At 38.5% G+C, this 16,817-nt stretch overlaps 3 protein-coding genes across 4 annotated transcripts; 2 read left to right on the top strand and 1 right to left on the bottom strand.

The window, feature by feature from the left end:
* LOC109714121 (phosphatidylinositol-glycan biosynthesis class F protein) lies at window positions 2,520-5,385 on the top strand. The gene is made up of 8 exons (XM_020238563.1): window positions 2,520-2,793; window positions 2,872-2,937; window positions 3,045-3,087; window positions 3,155-3,209; window positions 3,390-3,438; window positions 4,340-4,407; window positions 4,586-4,694; window positions 5,049-5,385. Exons 1-8 carry the CDS (start codon window positions 2,647-2,649, stop codon window positions 5,160-5,162), a joined length of 651 nt encoding a protein of 216 aa, XP_020094152.1. The 5' UTR covers window positions 2,520-2,646; the 3' UTR covers window positions 5,163-5,385.
* Window positions 5,676-9,954, bottom strand: LOC109714122 (MLO protein homolog 1-like). The gene is made up of 14 exons (XM_020238564.1): window positions 9,625-9,954; window positions 9,045-9,102; window positions 8,647-8,873; window positions 8,260-8,376; window positions 7,786-7,846; window positions 7,621-7,706; window positions 7,430-7,504; window positions 7,241-7,329; window positions 7,114-7,163; window positions 6,992-7,032; window positions 6,737-6,910; window positions 6,581-6,616; window positions 6,368-6,496; window positions 5,676-6,273 (listed from the first exon to the last, which is right to left on the bottom strand). The coding sequence occupies exons 1-14, from the start codon at window positions 9,745-9,747 to the stop codon at window positions 5,914-5,916; spliced, it is 1,626 nt and encodes a 541-aa protein (XP_020094153.1). The 5' UTR covers window positions 9,748-9,954; the 3' UTR covers window positions 5,676-5,913.
* On the top strand, window positions 12,638-16,811 carry LOC109714455. Of its 2 annotated transcripts, none has more exons than XM_020239092.1 (5): window positions 12,638-12,826; window positions 14,551-14,683; window positions 15,210-15,309; window positions 15,765-15,851; window positions 16,481-16,811. In XM_020239092.1, exons 1-5 carry the CDS (start codon window positions 12,766-12,768, stop codon window positions 16,613-16,615), a joined length of 516 nt encoding a protein of 171 aa, XP_020094681.1. In that variant the 5' UTR covers window positions 12,638-12,765; the 3' UTR covers window positions 16,616-16,811. The 2 variants fall into 2 exon arrangements, with proteins under 2 accessions (XP_020094681.1, XP_020094682.1); XM_020239093.1 differs by having other exon boundaries at window positions 12,640-12,826; window positions 15,213-15,309.

Below are 16,817 nucleotides of genomic sequence, written 5' to 3' on the forward strand. Positions count from 1 at the left end.
CCTATTATTTTGTAGATTGAGAATGTGGTCCTGATGCTTGTTTCTGAAGTTCTATTCGCATTTCCACAATATGCAAGCAAAGAATTTGGCAGTATTAAGACGTAGACGTTTACAGTGAGGGAAAGGAAGGGGAAAAGTCCTAGCATTCTTTCCTATGTAATTGTCCAGCGCGAAGGATGATGCCCTGAGTTGACATTCTAATTCAGTAGCTTTGCCAAAAGTTTTGAGAAAGGGGGAACTTGAATATGAATAGAAAATAAAAACACAACGAAATCAAGCTGAACAGAAAATTCGTGTATCAAGTGAAATAACAATAACAAGTACTAACAAATATTAATTAATATTCAACCAGCAAATTTCTGTCATCTATAGATGGCTTGTTTAGATAACAAACACAGGAAATAAATATGCAAATTATGTAAAAAGTTACTGGTTGATAGTCCTGAGATTAAACCATCAAAATCAACTACACTGTTCCAACATCATTGTCAAAACATAATGTCATGGATATATTCTAAAGGCATAAAAGACAGCAGAAAGAGGATTGCGCATACCTTCAGCGATGAAAGAACTCGTACAATATGTGAAGTCAAATCAATCTGCAAAGAAGAAAATTATGGTGGTGATCACCTCAAACTTGAAAGGCAATAGCTGATTCAGAAATCATAATCAATGTAAAACACATTGCAGAAGAGAATCCACAAGCGAACTAGTTGTATCAAAAATCATTATTGCAGAAGATGCAGGAATTATATACTATCGCTTAATCATTAACTTAAAAAGAATGAAACACCCATGCATCAGTAAAGCAATTTTCGATTTCTAAGGATCAAAAGATATAGCGCCACGACAGTAGGTTAGAAATATGGAAACATGATCTTGTGTCCATGACAAACATTTCTATTCAGCACCTCTGAGGAATGAACAAAACAGTAACCAAGCTTCAAGAAATTGGTTCCAACCTCCATTTTTCCACAAATGTTTTTTAATCGTGTCAGCCAAATGGGACAGCGATATCAAGATAAACACGTTCATTCCTTCCAAAAAAAACTATCACCTATTAACCACTAAAAACCCTACCTACCTAAAGATAAGTACAATCAAAAGTTCATATATGGGTGTATTTATAACTGACGTGGGTCTTCAAATATCCATTTTTAAGAGCCACAGATCTATTCCTAACAACAATGAAATACCAATATCCTGTCAAAGATTATTTTTTTAAAAAAAAATATTAAATAACATGATTATCGCAACGAGATCCACCTACCAATAGACTTGGAGAAGTTAAATTAAACAAGCAGAAATGTGCTTCAAGCATAGTTAAAGTTATTGATGTTAGTACCAAAAATGATCTCAGATCAACCTCAAACACACTCTTAAGCAACCAAAATCACTATCCAAGCACAAACATATGCTTCTCCTTGCAATCTCGTCTCGTAATCGGATTATACTCAAACAAATCGCGACAACATAAGCGATTACTTGATTAGATCTGATCTACCACATTGCACTCGGATCAAACTACAATTACAGTAAATGGAGAGAAATCGAAGCAACGAGAAGGCGCGAGGAGAAGAAGGGCACGGACCTGTCGATCGACCCTGGAGATAACGAGATCGGATCGTGCCGAGGATGAGAGGAGGGAGAAGACGAAGAAGAGGAGGAGGGCGAATCGGAAACCCATCGTCGTCGTCGTCGTCGTCGTCGTGTTAGCGGATCGCACGGTAGCTTTGCGCCCCTAAAACCCTCCTCCTGGGTGTGAGTGAGGCTACGCAGAGAATAGATTATGCGGACTTATGTTCGGCGCTTTTCGCATTGACTGGAGTTTCGCTAGACCGGGAGTACCACGTCATCCACAGTCCCAAAAATTTGAGCCAACCAGAATCCTACAAATTTTGCATTTATCATTTTAAAGCTTAGCAACCTAATGTTTATTCGTTATAAGATGTTTAAATTCGACGAAAAGGAAAATTTTAAAATACGGAAATGCTTTCAAAAATTGCAAATTTAAAGTGAAACTTCAGGTAGTAATATTTTGGAGTTACTGTTTAAACCATAAATGGTTTTAACGACTATATTATATTACCAAATTACGCTAGAAAAGAATCTATTGATGCTACTTTCTCCCACAAGGTTCAAATCGAGCTCATTAAGAGCATGTTCGGTTTATGATTAGAATAGAATAGAAAATAAGATTGGATTATTTTAGAATAAGAAATAAAATGAAGAATCAATTCAAAAGTATTTGATTTGTTATTAGAATAGAAATCAGAATAAAAATTAAATTTTTTTCAGAGAGAATTTTGATTAAGAAAAAAAAAAGTGATAAAAAGAGAGGACTCAGAGGAGGTAAGTATTGGAAAAAGAGTATTTTAAATAGTTTACTTTGAGATAGGTTAATCCGAAATTTAAAATCAAATTAAATCCCGAATAAATTTGATTATTTTCAGTCCAGAATAAAATAAAAATAAAAATTCAATTCCGTAAAACAAACCACTGTCGAAATCAATAAATTTCATTACAATTCCAAAGTTTAAAATAGGGTCAAGCAACCATGCCCCAAGAGCTAAAGCCAAAGAGCTTCGTTACCACCGCTTCCTCCCTCCGCACTACTCCGTCGCTTCGTTCGATCGTTCGCTCGCGATGGGAACGGCTCGGATCGGGGCCGCGGCGGCGTCAACGCTGCATTCGCTGTGCGCCCTGGGCGTCGCCGCCGCGTATTTCCTCGCCCAGCGCGTTTGCGTGCTCGACCTCGTCGCCCACCCCGCCCAAACCCTCCGCCTCCTCCTCGTATAACCCAATTTCACTCCATTTTTTTTTTCTAGATTTTTTGTTCGAATTCTATATCTGTGGTCGCCATTTTCGTAGGTAATTGAAGCGCCTATCACTATTGGAGTGTATAGTTGGCTTCGCAGAGACACGCACGGTTGCTCGGTAGTGCCGTGCCCAGCACCTGTTTGTTATAATTCCTTCAGGGTTTTGATACTTGTTTTCTCTTCATTTTTTGTAAAAGTTGGTTTTTTTTTGTTTTTCCGGGACAGGTATGGAAGGCTATTGGACGAGGATTATTGGCTCTCCCCGTAGGTAAGATGAATTGAATTCAGCTGCAACAAAAAAAAAAAAGGTTCATCTTTGATTTATTTTTTTATAGGAGCTGCCATAAATGCATTTGGGGCAATCGTTTTGGGTGCGCCGGTCGGCATAAAGTAAGTATAGGGTTTATATCTCCGAGCGCAAGATATACTTTTGAGTCTCGATTTTTCGGCAATTCATGCTCAGCATGAGATGATCTTATACATGCTTGGTTTTTTGGCAGAGTTTGCAGCATTTGATGTATTGCTAATTTATACATGCTCGGCATAAAACAACTTTCTCATTGCATGTAGGTATTGGACCGTAACAGCCTATTGGTCATTGCTCATGTCGTTGTTCACCGTGAGTAACCTCTGATTTGCTGCGTTGTTATAATTTGGTTAATTCCGAAGTGTGTAAAGCCGCAGAGATGGAAACTGGTTCGTGAATCTATTCGTGCAATATTTGCAAGCTTGTTCCAGGCAGAAACTGATGCTGATTACTTGTTTGAACAAAAAATTTATACAAATACTTGGAACCAAATTACATTGATGCAAGTTGTTTAAACAGGTTGCTTCTTGATCTAGACTCTAACTTTTGGCAATAGCTTGAGCAACCTCATAGCGGCAAATTTTTACTCAACTAGAAAGTTAAACCCTAAAAATAACACATTTTGGTCTGGTTTTGTCTCCTTAACGTTTGGTTGGTTTTGATATGTAGTCCTGCCAGGATTTTTTGAGTTGGGTTCCATTTTGGTCTGTGAGCAGTTCCTGTTTATGATATCCATCCTGTTTGGTCAAATTGGATTGGTTCGAGTATTTGGGCTGAAATCTATAAATATTTTGGAATGAAAAGCCAGCACTATGGTCAAACAGGTTGGACCGTACACCCTCAGAATTTGAAATAGTTCTATATATAAGATATAATAAAACTAAATCTCTTAATACTGTCACAACATTTTGGATGGTGGCTAGGCTAAGAGGTTAAGAGGGTTAAGCATATTAGAGCTAAAGTAATTCTAGGATGGGTACCCCCTGGGAAGCGGGGCATCACACTTTGAATCAAATTGGTTCAATCAGTGTTGATCTGGGCTTCTGGATTGTCTATCCTCTCCAAATTTTTGGGTGATTGAAAATTTTGGATCGATGGGTCGTCCAAATATTTAGCCGCCCAAATGAATGCAGATGAGTATGTTTTATAGTTGTTTCGACATAAATTTAGTGGACTGCAAGCAAGATAACTTGATTTTTTTTTTGTCCTGCAGTTTGTACCTGCAGCTTGTGCCTTTGGCCCTTCTAGGATGGATTGGCAGCGGATACTCTCTTTTTCAAAGTAGGTGCTAATGATGATTTCTTCTCTTCATATGCTGTTTCAAGGTCCACATTAATGTTCTTGGTTTAATCCTGTATTCCGAGTCTTCCCTGTGTTGGCCAATAAGGGTTAAAACTTTAGTATTGCTTCACCCTGTGGAAACTAGCATATTCATAATTTGTTACATTTTTTGTTACAGGCTACTAGATGCTGTCGACTATATGATTTCCGTACCAGCTTATGGAGCTATAATTGGTGCATGGATTGGTGCTTGGCCCATGCCACTTGACTGGGAAAGACCTTGGCAGGTGAAGATTTTTAGTCCGTGTAATTACTAAGGGCTTTAATAAATGTGTATGATAGTGAATTTTTCTGATGAGCCACGAATATATTCTGTTTATGCTCAAACATGAGTTGGTGCTGCAAATTGTTTCATAACTTTGAGTAACCTATTAATAGGTTAAATCGATGCAAAATTATTGTGCTCTATTATGAGCTCCAGTATATTTCTGATTATTTGTATACAAATCGTGTTAGTTAGATCATAGAAGTGGTCGCTGTGCGCTTCTTAACCTGTTCGTTTTGTGATTTTTTCTTGGTCAGAAGCTTTTCAGATACATCTTTTATTACATGCTAATTGAAAATTCTGTGTTTTTATTTAGGAATGGCCAATCTGTGTCACCTATGGTGCAATTGCTGGATATTTGACTGGAATGGTAGCATCTGTGGTGTTTATAGTTGCGCTGCATAGAAAGGTTCATGCGAAAGGTGAGTAACATCAGGATGATGAAGGACGTTTCCGGAGGGAATCATCTTCGACGAATCATCAACTTTTTGTAGTGAGTTATCATTTTCGATGATATAGTTTGGACGCATGTTGCCAAATGAGGGCTTAGGTGTTTGTGTTCATGAGTTCTGATTTAGTTGTACCAGTTCTTTCTATGATGGACTACATTGATATCTTGTCTCACCTGATAATACAGCATCATTTCTGCACCATCTCGAGTTTTCCAACATTTTTTTGGTTTGCACATATCTTTAGGAAGAGAATGTGACCTCGGTACATAAACATATAATGACCAGTTTTCTATTAAATGCACTATATCAAGCCGAACAATTAGATCACAACTAGATTATTATTTAGTTCCTTGATAAACAGGGATCAATTCAGATAGCCTTAGCAGATAATCAAAGCTCATTGCCATCTCCACCACTAACAATTGTGCTTCAATATCAAGTACCATTTACTCATCACTAACAATTATTAATGCCTTACACTTGACACAACCACCTAAAGCAACTTCATATACATGTTGTAAATTAGTTAAAAAAATTACTTACCTTGCTGTTTTTCGTACAAAGGATCGATGTGTTTTATATTACCCATCCATCGTGGTAAACTGGTAATACAACTATTCGTAAAGCATTTGTTGTTGACGACTAATATACAGGCAAGACAGAGATACAAAAACAAAAAGTTTATGATAGAGTTACCTATCCAAAGAAAAGGATTAGCCAAAAAATAGTTCATAACTGTGTACTAAAGGAGAATTCACCGGTGGGAACATCAACATCCTTGGCTTTTGGGTTTGGCCCAAGCTTGGCAAGTGTCGGAGCTTCCATATCGGGGAATTCGCTATCTGAGCAGAAAAACCTTGGCGAGCTTGGATTACTCTCCGGGTCAGTTGAGCCCTTCTTGTACTTGTGGAGCAAATGTGCGGGAGACGATCCTCGGCTCGGTGTGTTCTCTCCACTTATGTAACCGAAAGAGGCAGTGTCTAAACCTGCATCTCTGAGCCTTTTCTTCTCTTTCGCTGCTTGCTGCCACTTCTTAAGCGCTTTTGCTGTTTGTTCCTCAAAAATTGCCTTCTTCATATGTGATCCCATCTAGAATAACACATATGCTTATACTCATTATGTTTACTCGTCGATAATTGTTCTTAACAGCAAAATTTTTCAGTTTTTTTCAAAGTGAACTTACTTGTGTGACTAATGCGTAGAGCGGGAAAGTAATGTAGCTGCATAAGAACTGAAGAGCTATCCCCACAATAACTTTTGTCAAAGCAAGTCCCATGTTGTCAAAGAAGCATGATCTCAAGCCAAATGTGCTCTACAAGGACAATAAAAGACATGCTAGCATCGTTTGCTCAAACACAATTGATAGAGAAAAGGGGAAAAGATGTTGTGAACATACCAAAGTCCATAAGAAGTGCGCCATTTGGAATGCATTCTGGTTGGTCAACAAGCAGAGACAATCAGTCAGAAAGGTTCTTTAACATCTCCTTTTTATATCTTTAGTTTCATGACTATGAAAATTCATTTACGGCAGGCAAAAGTCGGCCCGAACTACCTCAAACAAAGTAAGATGTATGAGAAAGAGAATCCATTGAGGTCGATTGAACCAGAAATACTTGTTGCTTGGCTCCACGATCGGAGCTCCTTTTATAACACTTGTTCGGTCTTGAATTTCACGGGCCATTTCCATGATGACGATTTCCAGCTTCATCCCGACCAGCAAGAGAACCTGGAAAGGACATGCTGTTACTCCAGTAACTAGAAAACCCAAATCAGAAAGGTAATAAGAAACAGCAATGAAACAGCTTACTATCAGCGGTACAAAAGAGATCCAAATGAGCAATTGGAGTCCTGCGGCAAAAGCAATAAATGATCGTTTCAAAGGCCGTCAAGTCGCACGGACAAAATAGACCGACAAGCTGAGTTATATACCTTGCACATCAAGTAGCAGAACGATGATTGCCATGAACCACAATGGAAGGCTGTTAAATGAGCAAAAAGTGTTAAAGACACGGCGAAAGGATCCAAAGTTCTGTTTATTGTGCAGCGAGAGAGAAACCTGATGCTAACAACAACTTTGAAATCATCTTCCAACGACCGTTTTATATACTTGTGGAAGTCAAACTTGCTGTTGGGAGATAAATGAGCCTGCAACACACATTTAAATAGTAACTGCAGTGATCATTTGTCACAAACAACACTGTTAAGTCTGAGAAATAGCTGCAGCAATTAGGGAAATGGATATCACATTGATAAAGCCATGTCTCATAGTCAAGTAGTCCACTTTTGTTACTGATCCAAAAAACTGCCTAAAAAACGCCACCTATATTACAAACAAAAGTAAGATCACTCGTATTTATTATGCAGATTAGATATCAATCTCATTACTGTTGCGATAAAAGGGATGCAGAACCTCAAGAACAAGAAAGAGAATCTTACTATCCATCTAACTCCAGGGGTGCTTGAGAGGCCAACATGCCGCTTTACAAATGATGTTTGGTGGGTGAACCTGAATCGCGAAGGATCTGCAAGGACCGTCAACTTAATGTTCATTATAATAACTGTAAACTATAATAGTCTGAGAATGTAAAGAAAATCTTTTACCATTTGAAAATTGATACTCCAATGAGGTGGTCTCCAACTCCCATGCTTTCCATTTTTTCATCTGCAATTACAAATGGATATCATAATGAGCTTACACAGGTGATTGCTTGTTCACAAGGATACAATTCCATATCTGGTCCAAAAGATTCTATAAAGCTCACATTTATAATTAACAAATTTGCGTTTAAAATAGCAGATATGTCAAATTGATGCAGAGAACCTATTACACTTTCATAAATTAGCAAACTTTGAGCCTTTACTTAGTTCATTTGAAATAGCAACAGGTTACTTTTTGTCACTTAGGATAATTTTTTTACGTTATTTCAAAATACCCATGAAAGCATACAAATTCACGAAAAGTTTCATCCGCAGAGATAGAAACAGCACTGAAATAGCTACTCCGAACATCGAATTCCCCGTACTTAAGCTCTTAGTATATTCTGTATAGCAAACACTTTGTATTCAGAAACTTACTTTTGCTCGCCCTAATGCCATTGTGACGACGCTATAAAGAACGTGAAAAACTGCCAGGACAAATATAAATATATGCAGTTGGTGAATCCCATATTGTGAGATTAGTGGCACTCTATCCTGCACAATGAACAAACACAATAACATTACGAATTCACGTAAAAAATAAAGTTCAAAGAACATCCAAATGGCCACGAATTTATGCCTAGAATCATTTCTCTTTGAATTTTCGTTATTCTCACTAACACCGTCATCGTACTTATAATTCTTGTGTGTGTAAGTGTCTCCAATAAAACTTCCTAGCAAATCATATAAAAAATAACAAGAAATTACGTAAAATCAAACAAATACGCACAGAGAAGAGGATATGAGGATAATTACGATAATTACTTTATACTGAGAGCAATAATCTGCTGTCGACGAAACCAACATACGACGCCGAACTGCTTCTTCACCATACGACAGGAATCTTCGCCGACTGTCGGTGTTACTCTCTGTCGCGTTCTTCAGCTTACAGGGGAGCATGATATTACCAGCTTTCGCAGGAATGCAGATTTTGGATATCTGCCCTTGTCCAGCAGTAAGAAGTAGGGAAATAAAGCCCAGTAGCATCAACTCTGTGTGTTAACACAAATAATCAACAACTAAAGAAATTTGTTATCGTAAACAAGAATACAGCTAACAATATGGTTTTTCTTAAGACCAGATTCTGTAAATACCTAGCAAATCATATCAAGAATAAGTAACAGGCAACAAAAAAGAATTTTTTTTTCCTAAAAAAACTTTACCTGCTTTCAATTTTTCCAGAGCTTCACTCATAGCTTTCTTGTGGCGCGTCTGAAACCACTGCACTCTCACAAAACGAAGCCAAATTAGTTAAAGCTCAGTTTTTGAAAGTTGAAACACATGTACAGAAAATTTTAAGCACCGTGATGTGCGTGTTTAAAATACTTATGTGTCGACATATTTTGGCATAAAATATTTATTTCCTCTAGTGCCGGTATATTCTAATTATTTTTAGTACCTTTTTTATAAAATCTTTCTAAAATAGGACTTTAAGTCGAGCTAAAAAATATCTTATAAACACGTTACGGTGCGGATGTATCGAAATAAATACGGAACCCCATGACATGTTTCATGTTTGTTTGACCGAAAAGTGATTTTCAAGTTGAATAAAAATCCACAGATATTTGTTGGATAGTTGGATAGGAAGTTAATGATTTTAGTTAACTGTCCCACTTTTTTTATTCCATCTCTCTCTTTCATAATTTTACTGACGGGACGAAGTCAGTTATAAGGATTAAAAAAACGTAAGAGTCACGAAACAATGAAAGTGAACGTCTACGGTGAAACAAACAAGAACCCAACCTTTCCTAGAATGTGAATGCCGTGCTCCATCGCGGCGGAGACGAGGACCATCACGGCGCACACGAGCGCCACCGCCCACGTCGGCGTCTCCTTCAGCGACCGCTCCCCGGGGCTCCCCGCCATGGCCTAAAACCTCTAGCTAGCTACAGTTTCGATCCCTCCTCGACCTGGTGGGGAGTGGGAGTGTTTAAGAGGAAGAGGGCGAGGGCGAGGGCGAGGGCGAGGGGGAAAGCGCGTGGAGGGGCCTGCGCTTGATGATGGAGACATTGGCTCTCAATTTTTAGTCGACAAGATCACCAAATCTCGTTCGCTTGTTAGGACTTAGGAGGCGACTTCTGCCCCCGTCTCTGTAATGCTGCGCCGGCCACCACCTGCTGCGGGCTTTTTTATAAAATAATCCTCCAATATTTTAAAATTGGAGATATAACCCGTCAAAATTTTATTTGAAAAAATAATCATCCTTTCGCCACGTAGACGTCACGTCAGATTTTTACTATGAATGCAGTGAATGATTCACTGCCTTCACATATATATAATGAAGGCGGTGAATAATTTATCGTCTTTATAATATATATGTGAAGGCGATAAATTTGATTCACCGCCTTTAATGCAAAATATTCTAAATTTATCAAAATTTGTCTAAGTTCTGAAGTTAAATATAGATAAGACGGTGTGAATGATTCATCGTCTTCACATATACATTATAAAAACGGTGAATGATTCACCGTCTTTATTATATATGTAAAGGCGGTGAATTATTTACCGTATTTATAATAAAAATTCAACGTGATGAAAGAACAATTAATTTTCTAAATAAAATTTTGATAGAGTTATTTTGTAAATTTAAAATTTTTAGAGGTTTATTTTATAAAAAAGCCCCCTGCTGCTTTGGACTGATGCAAAGACTTAGTCCTCAGGAACAGAGGAGAAAAAAGGCAGATTTGTCCGTTGCTGTTTACAACATCTGCTGGGCACAGATCCCAGCGCGGAAAGATAACAATGCTTTAAAATATTGTGTTCTGTGGAGTCTCGAGCTCCCTACTTTAAATAGGGATAATATCTGTNGCTTTCTTTTTTTTCTTCTGCTGTCGATATATATAAATACTCTCTCTATCGTTTCTTTTTTTGCTGTGGATATATATAAATATATATATATATATATATAATTTTAATAATTTTATAAAAATTTTAATAAATTGTATATAATTTTAATAGTACAAAAAAATATAAAATAATTTTTAAAAAGACTGTAAATGATTTACCGTCTTAATAGGATATTATAAGAATTATTTTTTTAAAATAAAATTTCACTTCTATACTGACTTGGCGAAAGAAGGATTATTTCGCTAAATATTTTTTTTTAGAATTATTTAATCAATTATAATTTTTGGCTAATTTGTAGAAAAATTTATAAATTTTGAGCTTTTGCAAAACTGAGGCCACCTTTTTCACTTTTGCAAATTTGAGCCGAATTTTTGCTATCAAATGAAAATACCTTTATTCATTTTCTTTCTCTCTTTTCTTTTTTCTGTCTCTTCTTTTTTTTTTTCCTTCGTTATTTTTTTCTTCCGCCACCTCCTCCTCCACCGCGCTCTCCCCATCGCCTCCTCCTCCTCCGACGAACCCACCTCCTTCTTCCGCTGCCTCTCCCTCTCCCAGGACGACACCCCTACCTCCTTCCCCAGATTCGACCCCCACCCCCACGGCGCAAATCTCAAGGACTCCCACGGCGTCGGCGGCGGAGGAGGAGGCCAGGGATCCCTCTCCGCCGACCACTTCTCCTCCGACCTCCTCCGTGCCGACGCCGTCGCCGACCTCGCGAAGATCGCTGGCCGCATGATCCGCACCGAGTCCGGCCAGGAGCTAAGCTAGATGTATATCGCCGTCTACCGCGACACCATCGCGGAGGCCCTTGCTGCCCTCGGTGTCGACAAGATGAGCATTGAGGAGGTCCAGAGGATCGAGTGGGGTACCATTGACTCCAAGAAGAAAAAGTGGATCCATGCCTTCAGGATCGCCATCCGAGTCCTACTCTCTAGCGAGGAAGATAAGAGTGTCCAAAGAATGCAATTTTTTAAGGTGTAAAAAATAATGTAATGGTGTAAAAAGAAAGAAGGAAGGGAAAGAGAAGGAGGAGGAGAAATTGTGCAATTTTGGGTGAAACAGTTAAAAATTGGGCAAAACGGTGTAATTTTGGATGAAATTTGCATCATTTCTCCTCCTCTCCTCTTCCTTTTCCCCTCCGCTTTGCATGTCGGCGGCGCAACTGGGTCGGCTTGACTACGACCAATCCAACATACTCGGCGTCCAGATGCCCCTCACGGTAGTCATCGAGAACGACAACCGTGTGGCCGCCGCGGGCTTTTCGGATGTCGACTTCACGCTCAGCTTCCACCGGATCGACGTCGCGCTGCTACGCGCTGCCCTGTTCGCGATCCCGTGCAATGGCTCGTGGCTGCTGCAGTACGACGTGTAGGCGGCGCCGGTCCCGCTTGATGCCGACGCTCTACATGCCATGGACGCCGACGCCGTGCAGGCCATGGACACTATGGGAGACGGAGAGGCGGCGAAAGGAGAATGTGGGTTCATCGGCGAAGGAGGAGGCGATAGGGAGGGGGCCACGAGGAGGAGGTGGCAGAGGAAGAGGTGGCGCGTCTTCGAGAAAAAAATAACGAAAGAAAAAAAAAGAAGAGAGAGAAAATGAATAAGGATATTTTCGTCCGATGGTAAAAAATTCGGCCTAAATCTGTAAAATTAAAAAAAGTGACCAAGTTTTATAAAAGTTTAAAATTTGTGAATATTTTATATAAATTGGCCTAATATTTTTGAAGGTTATTTTGGAAAAAAAAAATCCGCAAAAAAGATATTTATGAAGAAGTGATTAATAACGTGGGCATACCAAACAGCCCGAGCCAGATCCAAACCCGGTCCGAAACGAGAAGTGCCACGTGGCAATGGACGGATCCGTTGCCCCGTCGCCGGATTAAATCCTCGATCCGTGGTATTAGCTCCACTCTCTCTCTCTCTCTCTCTCTCTCTCTCTCGCTGCGTACCAAACTCCACATCTCCTCCACTCTCCTCTTCGAACGCGCTCGGATCGAGTAAAGGGGTGAACAAGGAAAGGTTCGTCGAGGGATCGCCATGGCCGCTCTCGCGAGCTCCCTCTTCGTCCCCACGAATCAGCGGCTCGACTCGTTTCCTCGTACGGTTCAACCGCTTCTCCCTCTTTCCTGTTCTCAAATTCGTGATTTGTTATGTATGTTGGGGTTAAGCATCTGTAGTAATTAGGTTTGATATCAAGGAGATTTGAGTTTTCCTCTTTCCCCCCTCGATTTGTTGATTTGAATTGTTAAATTGATAGTGAGATGGAGTGCTGAGAAGGTTAAATTGCTCTATATCTTGGATTTATGAGATGATCAATAAGTGTGAAAGATACTTTTGTTTCAATTTGCAGTTAATAAGGTTTACGAATTGGTGACAATTAAGGAATTTAATTGAAAGAGGAATGTGTTTTTGCCTATAGGGAATCGCCCTATGGATGTTTATTCGAAAAATAAAAGTAATGTTGTTTGGAGCTCTAAATTTATAGTTCAAGTTACTTGAAATTGTTAAGCTACTCGATCTGGAGGATATACTACCTAATGATAAATAGCGCATAGTCCAGTTTGTTGGTTTGAGCAAATTTCTGCTAGAGAAGTTTCTTTTTGCTGTTGTTACATGCTAATCAATTAACTTATGACGAATGATCAATTATGATGAGATGTTGCACGGATCCTAAAAGGATTAGCATCTTTCCAAATGCTTTTATCTTGTTGCATCTTATCTTTATTATTCTGAGTGAAGACAATGCTCAGTTTATTTGGGATTTTAATTGCAATTGCTGGTGTTGTTTGCGTTTCCCTGTTTTACGCAACTTTTTAGCATTTATATTTTTTCCTTGCAAAACTTCTTATTTTCTCCAGTGAGATGATATTTGCTATAAATTTCAGGTCTTGCCAACGTAGTAAATCTCTTTGAAATGGCCAATAGAATATCCATTCCTTATGTGCCTACAAATTTTGGTTATCTTCTTTGTGGTCAGGAGCGAAGCCAGGATTTACGTTTTGTGGTGGCATGGGGGGGATGGGCGGCAAAAATACATAACATATTTATCTTAAAAAGATTTAAAAAATTATTATAAAGCAAATTCTAGCAGAAGTTTGATGTACAAATATACAATAGAAAATCTTAAAAAGTTTGTTTACCAGTTCAAAAGTCGAAATTGTGCTCGGCACTCCCAAGTCACGAATTCCGTCAGTGACTAAATAAAAAAAGAGAACTTCTTGTTAATTTCTCTTTCAACATGCACGATTAAAGAATTCGTGAAATACAACATCCATCTTAGTCCGGAAATCGGTTTCAATAGTTCATAGCCGAAAATGCCCGTTTGGTTGTTGCGGTTAAAATAAGAAGAATTAACACAAGTTTAACCAATTAGGGGAGAGAGAGAGATGCTGCGTACGTGGAGTGGGGGAGCGGCTCGTGGCCCACAAGTTTTGTGGGAAAATTTTTCAATTTGGTCCCCTATAGACTAAAATTTACAGTATATTGATCTTTACTATTCCTAATTAGTTAGGCACTTATATGTAATTTTTAAAATGTTGAGGCGGGCTGTGGCCATTATGGCCTCACAATGGCTTCGTCCCTGATCATGGAGAGTATCTTGCAATGTGCATTGTGTGCCTTCTCGAGTTTGTTCAGGCTGGATATTCTTGTTTTGTGATAGGAGATTATGCCTTGCCATCTAGAGAATATTATTTATTTGGCGAACTCTTAAGATCCTTGATGGTAATAAGTTTTCTTCAACTTTTGATCTTTCTTCATTTATGGTGCATTATTAGTCATCACAATGCATCTTACTTGTGGCAATTTTTTTTTTTTTCCAAGGTGGAATTGGGAAGCAATTGAAGCAACCTGTTATCATCCTGAGTCCTTCCGGTGTGTCTTATCATTCGGTTCATCATCCGAACAGCAAAATAGCAATTTCTAGGAGCCGAAATGTTTTTTGTGCTAGCTTCAGGTACTGAAGTTATGCCATCATGGCCAATTGGCTGAAGCATAGCTTGCTTCTCTTGTTTTTAATTATTTTTTTTATAAAATAAGAAGTTGTACCATCATGGTTAATTGCCTAACGTACAGCTTGCTTCTTATTTACATATATCTATATATATAGTGTGTTGTATTCTATCACTCTCAACTTGCTTTGCTGACACTTGTATGTATCTCACTAAAGCTAGATAGTTATACGCCGTCAATGAATGTTCTATTTTCTTTACATTTATTTATTTATTTTTGACTTAGAATGCTATGTACAGTTTGAGTCCTCTTCATAGTGTCACCTGAACTATACTAATGCATTTAGATGTGATTTTGACATTGTTTTGGTGCATATTACTTTCCGGTTATGTGGGTAAAATTTTACTGTTTTTTAAAACACAACTTTGTGCATGGTGTCGTTTCGGTTCCTGCTAGCTACGACTTTAACACTTAGTATATGCATGCACCAACTTATACACTTAAACTTATTCGCTATCTGGAATTTCAAGCAGGGAAGGTGGAAGGCCAAGTAGTGCTAGTATTTTTGTCGGTGGCTTCATATTGGGAGGAATCATAGTGGGAGCTCTTGGTTGTGTTTATGCTCCTCAGGTTCTGCTTCTTCATGTGATTATATCTTTACTTTACGCTGAAGCGTTTTTAAGTGTCTGTTCTATTCACAATTATGTGTGAATCTGGAAAAATATCATCATTCCTCATGATTGAAGTGCACAAGCTCTGTAAACAAGGAGAAAATTTTCTGTTCTTACAAATATACCAACTTGATCTATTTTGATATTCTGGTAACTCTTCACTGTCTGCTTAGAACTGCTCAGATTGCTATTTAAGGTCATACTGCATAGATTGCTTTTTTCAGTTGTATGAGGTTATGCTGCATAGAAGGCCATTTTCTCTTGCAAGGTTATACATCATCATTTTCCTTTGTATCTAGTACTGATTGTGTAAAGTAGTTGATAACAAAACATCTGCAGGATTCTGTCCTTGCCTTTATCTGATGCTGTTGTGCTTGCTGTTAGTATTGTTAACCCTCAAATGTTTTTCCTCAGATAAGCAAAGCACTGGCTGGAGCTGATAGAAAAGATCTCATGAGGAAGTTGCCGAAGTTTTTATATGACGAGGAAAAGGCTTTGGAGGTAAGCTGATATACAAAGAGGCATTTAACGTTCACTCCCTCTCTAGTTTATTAACAAGTTAATTAGCTGATATACAAAGAGGCTTTATCTTCTCTACTACATTTCTTCTAACTCTGTGGAAATGGCATCAAAAGCTCGTGCATTTGTTGAAAAGGAAGCACAACAAAGTGGCTTCTATCCATGCCTTCTTTCGAACTATAGTTATATCAATAACAGCTTCAAATAATTCAAGACTTGAAAAGAAGCCATTCAAGTAGCATTTAAATTGTAGATCATCTTGATTTAATTGTTTGTAGTTACTGTAGATTAGGGACAAACGGACAATCAATGGGCCAAGCCAGTTTGGGCCTACTCTCATGTTTGGTTCTGTTAGAATCTTCCTTTATCATTGTAGCCCAAATCCTTTCTCCAAAGGTCATCCCCCTATACATCTCCTTTCTTCCTGTTGGATAAGCTCTTTATGTGGCATAAATAGGAAAATCCTCTGATACTGCTTGCCATGAGCAGCCAATAATATATATTTTAAGGAATTGAAAGTATCTTACGACCAGTATTCTTATTTTAGTACAACAATGATTTATATTTCATTCTGAGTTTGAATGATTATCATATTTAATTGACTATAACAGAAGACAAGGAAGGTCCTGACCGAAAAGATTGCTCAACTGAACGCTGCGATTGATGATGTTTCTTCCCAGCTCCGAGCCGATGATGCTCCAAACGGAGCTGCTGTTACATCTGATGAAATTGAAGCTGCAGCATGAGGTGTTGGGGACAACTGCATCTGCAGTACGAACTGCATCTTTCGCTTTGTCTGTGCATTTGTATTTTTGTGCACAATATGTTTAACAAGATGATTGAGAAATTAAGGACATTTTATACCCTGCTGCAATGTGAATGCTAGTGCTGCTGTTGAGGTTTTGTTACTACATCCCAAATAATAAATTCTTTAGTTATTTAGCTTGC

This window comes from Ananas comosus, linkage group 8 (genome assembly GCF_001540865.1).
Source record: "Ananas comosus cultivar F153 linkage group 8, ASM154086v1, whole genome shotgun sequence".
In the NCBI taxonomy this organism is placed as follows: domain Eukaryota; kingdom Viridiplantae; phylum Streptophyta; class Magnoliopsida; order Poales; family Bromeliaceae; genus Ananas; species Ananas comosus.